This window comes from Eleginops maclovinus, chromosome 8 (assembly GCF_036324505.1).
Source record: "Eleginops maclovinus isolate JMC-PN-2008 ecotype Puerto Natales chromosome 8, JC_Emac_rtc_rv5, whole genome shotgun sequence".
Taxonomy (NCBI): Eukaryota; Metazoa; Chordata; class Actinopteri; order Perciformes; family Eleginopidae; genus Eleginops; species Eleginops maclovinus.
The window spans coordinates 9,622,531-9,633,401 of record NC_086356.1 but is presented as its reverse complement, the minus strand read 5'-3'; the positions used below and the strand labels follow the sequence as shown (position 1 = coordinate 9,633,401).

At 38.8% G+C, this 10,871-nt stretch overlaps 1 protein-coding gene across 6 annotated transcripts; it reads left to right on the top strand.

Annotated features, from left to right (window-relative positions):
* Window positions 1-10,447, top strand: urm1 (ubiquitin related modifier 1). Of its 6 annotated transcripts, none has more exons than XR_010166227.1 (7): window positions 1-74; window positions 1,084-1,154; window positions 6,720-6,801; window positions 8,610-8,658; window positions 9,241-9,446; window positions 9,693-9,758; window positions 10,255-10,447. XR_010166227.1 is itself a non-coding variant. In XM_063888799.1 (5 exons), exons 1-5 carry the CDS (start codon window positions 40-42, stop codon window positions 9,307-9,309), a joined length of 306 nt encoding a protein of 101 aa, XP_063744869.1. In that variant the 5' UTR covers window positions 1-39; the 3' UTR covers window positions 9,310-10,146. The 6 variants fall into 6 exon arrangements, 1 of the variants encoding a protein (XP_063744869.1); XR_010166225.1 differs by having other exon boundaries at window positions 9,241-9,527; XR_010166223.1 differs by having other exon boundaries at window positions 9,241-9,758.
* The last annotated feature ends 424 nt before the right edge of the window (window positions 10,448-10,871 follow it).

Sequence of the window (10,871 nt, the reverse complement as noted above, 5' to 3'; positions counted from 1 at the left end):
CGGCTCCCCCTTCCACAACTTCCTGCATGTGCCGACAATATGGCAGCGCCCGTAGCGATTCACCTGGAGTTTGGGTAAGCACATTTAACAGCCTTTATCATGGTTTAGAGCGCCTGTTTTGATATTCTGTCAGCAGCTTTGAGGAAAAAACATATCGGATGATTGCCGCTTTAAGTTTTCTTCTCTTTCATTATCCTTTGGTCATTAAAAAAGCAAATCACATCCGGGTAAGAGCTAGCTCCCTGCTAGTTTTGAGTTTGTTTATGAATCATTATCCACCGTTATGTGGTCTATTTCTCTCTAATGATACGACAGTGAGAGGCTGTTTGATTGCTTAACAGGTAACGTTATTATAAGATAATCAGAGAGAAGATACCCACCTTAAGCTGCACAGCAACATAGCTGTCTAACTAGTTTCTTCCTTGCTATGCTGACTTGTGCAGCCTGTGAAACTGTAAAGCTATTTTTCAGTCCTCTTTGAGAAGCTCAGAGGTCGGCCTGCAGCAGCTCCTAGCCCGTCTCCTGGTTCCTGCAGCTCAGAACAAAACAAACACAACATTTAACACGTAGGGAATGAATTTTGCAATAGTAATTAATATCTTCTTAGATTCCAATTTATCTTTGTAATTGTTTCCTATCATTAAGAATTGTTCCAATTATTAAAGCATTTTAATCTGAAGTGAGTTTTTTTTTACACAACCATAATGACATTTTAGTTGACAGTACAGTATAGATTTAGCTAATTCAGAGAGTTAAATACCTGACAATTTTATATATATATATATATATATATATATATATATATATATTACTTTTATGCTGCGTAATGGTGGGATGTTTGTTGTTCTCTACCAAACAAGGGTATTTGTATGTTTTCTTAGGTCTATAGAATATGATGTAGGGGCCAGAACATCTCTGTAGCATGAAAATATTACATGTTTGATGGATACACATTTAAATGTTAACTAATACTGCGTGTCCTGCGATTTGGGGAACATTTTTGTGATTTTGATAATATTTTATCAATTAATTTAAATTTCCAACACATATTTTGTTGACCAATCTGACTGATTGTTTGTCTAGGGGTGGAGCAGAGCTGCTTGTCGATGGTGTGAAGGATCATCATGTGACCCTTCCAAGCCAACCTGAACCTTGTGAGTACCACCTGTCTGTGCATGTCAGAATTAGATCCTCAATGTGATGAAGTAATGTCTTCAAGATTTCCTTTCTTTTAATAAATTGTGGATTTAAATTGCAATGTACAGTAGAGCCGAAATATCAGATAGCTGCCGTTCCAGAAACCAAAATATAAAAAATGCTGCTTTAGAGTGTTTATTTAGAATTGCCACCTGTGTCTTGTATTGTGTATTGTGCTGTATCACATATTGTACAGTATAAGCCAAACTTGCCACGCTTGGACATCCAAGACATCTCAGTTGCCAAGTTACAATTTTTTAAGGATTTTTTTTTGCATTAACCAAAAAACAAATAAGGTTCACACAATCCATCCTCTAAGTTTAATTGTCTTGGATGTTTCTTTTGCTAACATGACTGTGTGCAAATGCAAAGTGTTCAACCTACACTGTCCACCAGCACATCCTACATTTTGAAATACATTTTTTAGCTGCTTTACCATAAGTTGGTGAAATGTGTTAATTTAAACTTAAGATGAGATCCACTGAGATGGTTTACATATCATGTTTACAGTCTTGTCAAGTTGAGTATCATAATTTACAAAATTGAAAGGAAATAAATCGCTTCCTGGTAGGTAAAATGGTTTTAATAGAAAGCAAAGAATCCCTCACACTGTTGATCACTTGTATTCACTTAAATTACATTTCTTTCCTTTACCTTATCAACAGTGTACAGGATTCTAGTGTTTTGTCAGTATTAGTCATAGTGTTGATACTACAACTCAGTGAAGATGTGTAACTTAGAGAATGGGTTTTCACAATTGGCAAACATTTATTATTTAAGCCAGGAAATACTTGAAGGTAGGCCTACATTAATTCCTTTAAGAGAGACTTGTCATTGTAGCAAAATAAACCTATGGCAGTGAAATATGATCAATCAAGTATTTGTGTATAAAGAGTGGAGACACGTGTTTCAATATGTTTGCTTATGATATACATGTTTGCATTATATATGCGTCATTTATTTGATTTATTTAATGTAGAGCTCATAGGTGCAACAATATATTATGGACATGTGTTGTTACATGAAGCAGGCTTTTTTCCTCAACTTAAAACACAAGTACATTTAAATGTAAAACTCGACATTTGTCTTTTAAAAAGAGACTTGCATTATAAGAGCTGATACAACAACAATGTAATAACAAAATGACAGAACCTAAGATTTTTTTTTATATGCTGTATTTTGAGTTCCATGTTTGGAGGCTGTGTTGACACTATGCTAGTATCATATAGCAGGACAATCTCTGTTGAATGGTCATTATTAAATGTTGATGAAAGCTGTATTATAAACCTTTTGCCAGCATTCAACTATTTATAAAAACCTTTGATAGCTTTCTCTTTGGACTCCCATCATAACATCCTCAATTTCCCTTTTCTTCTCTCTCCTTCCTTCCATCCTTACCCCTAAACTAATCCTTTCACTTGTGAATTTTGCCCTCTGCTTAGTAAAATCTATGTGAATTGGGGAAGTGAAAGAGGTAAATGGTTAAGATTTTTTCTGTGGGTTGTAGAAGGGCAGTAGGGTGATGCAGCTTTTTCTCATCTGAGGGCATGTTGACTGACTCAGCAGGCATGTGCTGGTTTCTCAAATCATAAAAAGTTTCCCACCTCAGGATCCAAATTGATTAGATTTTATTTTGCTGTGGGATCCAGGCTCCCTCCAATATGGGTCACTAACTCAGCATGGAGGAGTCGAGGGAGAACCTGCCTGCAGCCCAATTTTATTTCCCAAACCCTGCTCAGGATCCGGGTCAATGAGGAAAATAGGGAGAGGGGAAAGTGAGGTGAAGAGAAGCTGCCTAGATGTGTGTGTGTGTGTGTGTGTGTGTGTGTGTGTGTGTGTGTGTGTGTGTGTGTGTGTGTGTGTGTGTGTGTGTGTGTGTGTGTGTGTGTGTGTGTGTGTGTGTGTGTGTGTGTGTGTGTGTGTGTGTGTGTGTGTGTGTGTGTGTGTGTGTGTGTGTGTGTGTGTGTGTGTGTGTGTGTGTGTGTGTGTGTGTGTGTGTGTGTGTGTGTGTGTGTGTGTGTGTGTGTGTGTGTGTGTGTGTGTGTGTGTGACGGAGAGAGAGAGAACAAATGGCAGAAATATGTGTCTTTGGTATGTGACTAAACAAAGGGTGTTCATGCATGGCGCTGGTGTTACCACGACAACGAAAAGACAAAAGTTGACCAAAATGGGGAATGTCAGCCAGATATGACCCTGCTGCACTGTCCGACCGGTGTGTGTGTGTGTATGTCCATAAGGTTTGCCATGTTATCCGGAGGTTCATAAGTTCTTCGTCGCAGGAGGCCGAGCAGTTCCACATAACATTTCCTGGGTGTATTTGCTCGTAGTGATCTTAAGTCTGCTGTGTTTGCTGATCCTGAAAATGTCGCTCCAAACTAATTTCGCCTTGTACATCAGTGTGTGTGTTTCTATGAGTGTGTGTTAGTATAGAAGGGGTGCAGTGAAGGCAGATATAATTGGTTCTGAATCCTTCGTATTTCTCTTTGACCCCAGCCGGTGATTGATGACCCTCGACTAAAAAACCCCACCCCCACTCTCTCTTTCTCTATCTAACTCTCTCTCCCTCATCCCGTCACACACACACATACACACACAACAAAGCCCCCGTGGTCTAAGGATCACACAGTTGTTGCCCCACACATCAGCAGAAAGATGGATAGCCCACCCCCCCTCACATGAATGTCATAACCGCACAAAGACAAAAAAGCAAAAGAAGAAGAAAGGGGGGGAAACTGCGTGCACAAAAGATCAACCGGCACGGTTTTTTGAATCTGCGTCAAAATGGCGCCTTTTCCTTCCCCTCCCTCCATGTCTCCTTTCCACCCACGCATTGAGCTATCCCAAGATGCTTCAGGAGCCTGTGACGCATTTTCCCCTTTCCTGTCTGCTTGTTCCCTCATTTTATTTTCCCCCATACCTGGACCGCAAAGCGCCATTTATAAAAGATTTTTAAAAAGCCTTCACCTCTCAGCTTCCCTCTGTCATTTTTAAAAACCTTTCATTTATACTAGCCTGTCCTTTTGCTTCTGGGGGATTCAAATTTGCAGCCATATGTGTAACCTTTTATGAGAAAACCGTTAAAAGGGCAGCGCCTGATGACTGTTTCTCTTATAAAAAGGCTTAACTCATAAAGTCTGAATTATTATCGACCTGTCTATTGAGCTTAGACTAGCTATTTATTTTCTATGTGCAACTTTTAACATGTTTGCTTGTGACTGTGTCTCCAGGGAGGGAAATAAAGAAGAAGGGGAAAGATGGAAAGAGATGAAGAGGGGAGGAGAGCAGGTTTTACGAGACAGTGTGAGAGAGGGAGAGAGCAAATGGAAAGTAAATGGGCGAGAGGATGATAGAGCGAATAAGGGGTAATGGTGGAGAAAAATTACCAATAGTTAAAGAGACAGAGCAAAGAAAGGAGTCGCCACAAAGGAGGAGTTATGACTTCTAGAGTGATTAGTTCTGTTTTTAGCCTTGCAGAGGTCCAGGTCAATATTCACTGCTTAGTGTGTGTGTGTGTGTGTGTGTGTGTGTGTGTGTGTGTGTGTGTGTGTGTGTGTGTGTGTGTGTGTGTGTGTGTGTGTGTGTGTGTGTGTGTGTGTGTGTGTGTGTGTGTGTGTGTGTGTGTGTGTGTGTGTGTGTGTGTGTGTGTGTGTGTGTGTGTGTGTGTGTTTTTTATATGGAGGCCTAGAACCGTAGAAAATCAGCACTATCATTATACTACTGAGCAGGCCCACAGCACTGCAATTATCCTTAGCACCACACACACACACACACATCAAATATCATCCACACAGGCCAGGCAGGTGCCTCGAGAAATCTCTTCCTCCAAGCTAAATGCTGCTCGTAGGTCTTTAAATATTTCTTTCAAAACTTGGAATCCTTTTTTTCCAATATTTATTCATCTGAGTATCTTATGGGAATTTGAAACTGTTTTTTTAAATTAAACTTTGAACTGTATAAAATAAATATAAAGTCTGAATGGACCTAGATTTTATATAATCACTCTTTCAGAATAATTTTATAATCTGAAATCCTGGGATTTTTAACACTGTAAAATGTATGTTATGCACTGAATGTAAACCTGCCTTCTCTAATAGAATAATTCATTGTAAAGCAAGGAAAAATAAGAATTGTGAAACCTTTTTCTCCCCTGAATTAAAATTGTACACCTTTTTTTCTGAATGTATGTAATGTTAAAACTGGAGTCTTAGCCCAGATATTATATTGTCCCTGCCCTTGATCCAGCTGAACCCCTGAATCCCATGTGGTTGGACGGATACCTGCTACGGCCTCACCGCTCTCCTTACACCTGGCTCACAGACGTCCTCTTACCCTCGTATCTGCTCCTCCTCTCTCCTAATGCATTTGCTATCCCTGCCTCTCTTCTTCTTTCCCCTTGTACATCTTCATCCGCCATATCCTCAGTTTTTTTGTTCCTGTGTGAACTGGTCAAGGAGGCCGATACTGTTGGTCCTGATGGTGTGTGTGTGTGTGTGTGTGTGAAAAATAGCTAACAGCCATTGTAGTTCTGCTCTCAAGTGTTGTCGCTAGTTGTCGTGCACATGTACATTAAGAAGCCAGCTGTGATCATGCACACACGGCACACTCGAACACACAACCAGGAAAGGATCACAGGAAAGCTGTTTTTTGCATTCATCTTCTTTTTGTTCTGTTTGTGTATCCATGTTATCACACCGTTTTTGTATCATTTCAGGAAACATACCACACACACACTCAAAAGCTCTTACACCACCTTGAGTATTCACGGTAACACCCTTAGCTATAATGTATTCATCGTTGGTTGTTTAGTGGGGATTTATCCTAAAACCTCTCATTGTCGTCGCCTTTGTGGCTTCCTGTCAGTCGGGCTGAGTGAGGCTCAATCTATTGTTGAGACAAGGTCAATCTGATTGTTCAGGAGGTCAGACTCATAGAAAAAACAAGCATTACTGATATTCAAGCTCAAGCAAGAAGCGGTGCTTTTAACAAAGAAAATTATTATTCTATATCTTTGGATTTTCTGATCATTTTATTAGTCCTGCATTGAGATATTTAAGAAAATGTGACACTAAAGATAAATATAATTGCATTTATATTTTTTGTTAAGTAGATGCTTTTGGAAAATGTCTGTCTTAATACATTTTTGAGCTGTGGAGGGTTTTTGTTTTACTCATCAATTCAGTCATTTTTTTCGATTTATACACAAAAAAATCATTCATTTTATTTCTTTGTAGCCAAGGTGAACGACGTTGCTCTTGGCCATTGACATCAGTCGACCCTCCCCCCCATTTCCAGTGTCCTCTCCTTTCCCCCCAACATACACATACACTCATAAATATACATGCACTCAGACACACACACACACACACACACATATACACTTCCTCGTCCCGCCTGGTGCTTGTGTCGCGTCACATCGACCAGGAGGCTGGAACCTTGACCCATAACCCCTGACCTGTGACCTCTGTTGTCTGACTCTGTATGGGCTTTGTGTGTGTGTGTGTGTGTGTGTGTGTGTTTTGTAGGGGACGTGAAGCAGCTGCTGGTCTGGATCCGACAGAACCTGCTGAAGGAACGGCCCGAACTCTTTGTCCAGGGAGACTCCGTGTGAGTGTGAGCGTGCACTTGACATACACTTGGATCTGTGTACAAAAAGCTGCCAAATATGACTGTAATATGTGATCAAAAAAGCTTCATAAGAACAGTTAAATATGAACGTGCAGCTTTGTGCACGAAGCAGCTTGCTAAAGCATTTTCCCTGCAGTTCAAATCCGCTGAAATGCTGTAAAAAAACAGACTAGCCTTCAGGTTATGGGTTACAGTAAGATTATTACCTGTGTGTGTGTGTGGGGGGGGGGCTGGGCTTGCAGCAGCCTTATAGGACTGGCTGACTTTTACAGCTGCCTTTGTGCAGGACTATTTATAGCTCCACCTAACCAATGAATAGAGGGAAAAGCTGGCCTACCTATAAACTGTGTGTGTGTGTGTGTGTGTGTCTGTGTGTGTGTGTGTGTGTGTGTGTGTGTGTGTGTGTGTGTGTGTGTGTGTGTGTGTGTGTGTGTGTGTGTGTGTGTGTGTGTGTGTGTGTGTGTGTGTGTGTGTGTGTGTGTGTGTGTGTGTGTGTGTGTGTGTGTGTGTGTGTGTGTGTGTGTGTGTGTCTGTTGGCCTCACTCAAGTTTTTGAGCTAAACATCATTAATGATGTTTCCTCATTATCTAAAAAAAAAAAGATCTATGGGTGCTGTGTGTGATTGGTTGAAAATCTTTACCTGTTATGTATTATTTTGTTCCTTTTTTAGAAGCTCTTTTTGTGCGTGTGTATGGACGTATGTTTGCACTCTCACATGGCCATTTTTTCATTGACATCATAGAGCATCTACAAGGTGCAGAGGAGCTTATTTGAACTGCTTGAGGCATTATTCTCCCATCCACATTACCTAAACCGCTTCCTCTGTGGCTTTCAGAAATAAAATGCACCAGCATATGTTAAAAACACTGCACCCATAGGTGCTTGATGTTACCCTCCTCAATTACCATTGTTATCCTCTTTTGAAGGGTGCTGATTTTTTAAGCTTTATATGCGTGTTATTTTTAGGCGCACATTAATTTTCAGTGACAGTTTGTTTTCCCATATGATCACTGTCCTTCGTGACTTACTGAATGTGCCTTTGACCTCAAATATTTAGTATATTTTAAAATGTTCCATAACCAGAAAACAAATTTGGAGTTTGTGATTGCTAGTATAAATGCTAAATGCATATTTGCAGATTAAGAAGTGTGAATTTTTACATATGGAAAGAGAAAAACCTTGTGCTTGTCTATTATTGCATATGGGTTATAACATGGACATAGCACACAGGCAGTCACATATAATGTTAAATCTACTATCATATATGTACTATATACTGTACATAGTGTGTGTGTGTTCTCAAACATAAGACTGGTTTTCTATTCATTTCAAATACTGTGAATTAAAATTCATACACCAGACCTCATTTCCAATCAATCATCACGCTTGCAAAAAATATCCTCTGTTTCTTTATCCACCGTTTAAAAAATAAAAAGTAATTTGTTAAAATTAGTATACATTTTTTTATTTGACCAGCTTACGTTTAGAGAATCTCACGCTTGAGAATAAGAGAAAAATAAATTTCTCTATTCCTCTCTGTGAAACATCATTTTGATATTTATTGTGGCACTCTAATTTCTACTTATTTAATAATATTTCAACTTGACTGTTTACATTTTTTTATTGTCTTTTTTTAAAGCAGTTTTTTATTTTGTTTGTTTACATTCATCTGCAAAGGCATTCCTGCTCTATCTGTCTGTGTCTTTTAGACTCATGTGTACGTGTGTTTGCATTTGCATTATCTTTGGGAAATAAGTCTAACTGAAAACGGTTTTTTTTTCCCACAGGAGACCAGGGATTCTGGTGCTTATCAATGATGCAGACTGGGAGCTAATGGTGAGCACTGGGAGATATGTTCACTGTCAGATGGCGTAGAGAGAGAGAGACAGAGAATGTGTTTCTGCATAGAGTGTGTGTGTTTCCAAAAGTTAAAAAACAAGCATTATTCTTAGCTGTTGTTTACCTTTTTATACCCGTTTTCAGGATGTACTGAGAAATTATTTGAGACCCCACTGATGTTTTTGTGTCTTCATGCATAGATCCCTCTAACTATATACATTACATTTTATTCAGCAGTGTGTGTGAATGTGACGTTTAGCCCGTATACTCACTGATACTGAGGTTTGCTCATTTTCTCAGTCAGTTGATGTTTCATGTAACGTGCAAAGGCAGCTGCAAGACAAGTTTGTCCTTGGGGTCTCATATGTGAGCACATATTTATATGCACGCATAGTATGAGTGCTTCAATTTGAATCCATTGATTCAATTACAGGACGCAACACAACAAAGTTTGCCATTGATTGTACCCCGATGGGAACACAAGAGTAATACATATTTGTAGTAGTAAAGAAAGAGGTCTCTCCTTTGACTCGTATATATGTTTGAACATTGAAAATGTGTGTGTTTTCTAAACCTCAGGGGGAGCTGGATTACCAACTACAAGACCAAGACAACGTAGTGTTTATTTCTACTCTTCATGGAGGCTAGCAAATGAGATAGGAATACAAACATCCCATACGTATCAGTAACAGCCTTTTCTCCACATCCTCTGCACTCTTACCCCCCGCCCCACATCTCAACAACACACAAGCCCATTGGACGCTGGGGATGTGTCGGCCTGCACGGTGAGGTCTGACCGTGATTGATGTTCGTCGCAGGAATGAGTGGAAATTCCAAGATGGTCGCTGAGAAAAATGTCGAAAACTGTGAGATGGGCCTTCTGTTGACGTTTAAAACATTTTTTTAATTGGACAGGTGTAAAGAGAAGTCATTTGAAGCTCTGGTTACCTGGCCCACTTACCGGTGTGAGTGTGAATACCTACTGTATAGCTGAAGTGTAAACCTTCATCTACCTACATCCTCTCTTACAGTGTGACCATGACTGATAAAGGCTTCCTCTTCCATGACCTTCAGTCCACGAGAAAATAAAATAAAAGGTAGCACTTCTTTTAACCCCATTTAATAAGCATTTCTTAACCGTGTATAAAGTATGTGAGGTTGTGAGCAGATATAAGGATATCTTATGGGTGAATTAATGTATTTATCAACTATTATGACTAATCCTACAAAGAAATATTTTATCTGTTTTTTTTACTATGAAGGATTACAGTTGGTGACAAATAAAGATCAAACATGTCCTTTGATCTGCTTACAGGCATGTAGTGGTTATATAATGCGTACAATGCTATTAAATGGGTGAAAAGAAAGTGCAGTTTGGGTTTTTTTTGGTTCAATTTGATTTGATAAAAAAATATTTTTTCTAACTGCTTTTTTGTAATTTTCCTCACGTAATAGAACAAAAAGATTTAAAGTGTTTTGCTTTTATTTTATTTTTTTAATCCTTTTTCACACTGTAATTTCTGTACATATCAGAACATCTACTTCAAAATGTTGGAATTTGCATATCATTAATTTCGCCTTTATTCCTGACAGGGGTGAACATACAGCTCTGGAAAACCACTCCACATATTTCTTTCTTTTTCTACATTTATGGCCATCATTCCATTCAGTTTCTGTTGAATTCCGACACAGATAAGTGTTGTCAATAGTTTATACAATAAAATATATATGTGTACAATTTATTGAAACACATGCCTATGAATAATAAAACTAGAGAAACTGATAATTTTGGAGAGGTCTATTATTTTTTTCCAGAGTTGTACAGGTGCGTATTCACTCTCTCTCTATATCTCATATGAATAATGTATATATAATAAAGTTGTGAACACAGCTGTGACGAAACAACGAATTCTATAAAAGTAAAGTAACGAATTAAATGTATATTCAATTAGGAAAATTGCATTTTTATGTACTTTTCACTTTCATTTATTAAGAGTATTTGAATTAGCCTTCAATAAGTTTGACGTTCTCCTCCGCTATGTTAACTGTAAAGGTTTACTCTCTAAACCTTGGTGCTTCTGCACTTTACAAACTGCAGTATCTCTTTCGACTTTATCACTATTAAGTGCAATTTTGGCTGAAAGCCCCCTGCAGCGCACACAGGGGCATATAGCCAAACACGTTTCTCAATTAGGATTTTACATCACGCT

Bases quoted from the DNA above. Each gene is read 5' to 3' on its own strand.
- urm1 (XM_063888799.1), top strand. From the start codon at position 40: ATGGCAGCGCCCGTAGCGATTCACCTGGAGTTTGG. The intron at 75-1,083 runs GTAAGCACATTT...TTGTTTGTCTAG, and splicing joins GCGATTCACCTGGAGTTTGG to GGGTGGAGCAGAGCTGCTTG. The intron at 6,802-8,609 runs GTGAGTGTGAGC...TTTTTCCCACAG, and splicing joins TTTGTCCAGGGAGACTCCGT to GAGACCAGGGATTCTGGTGC.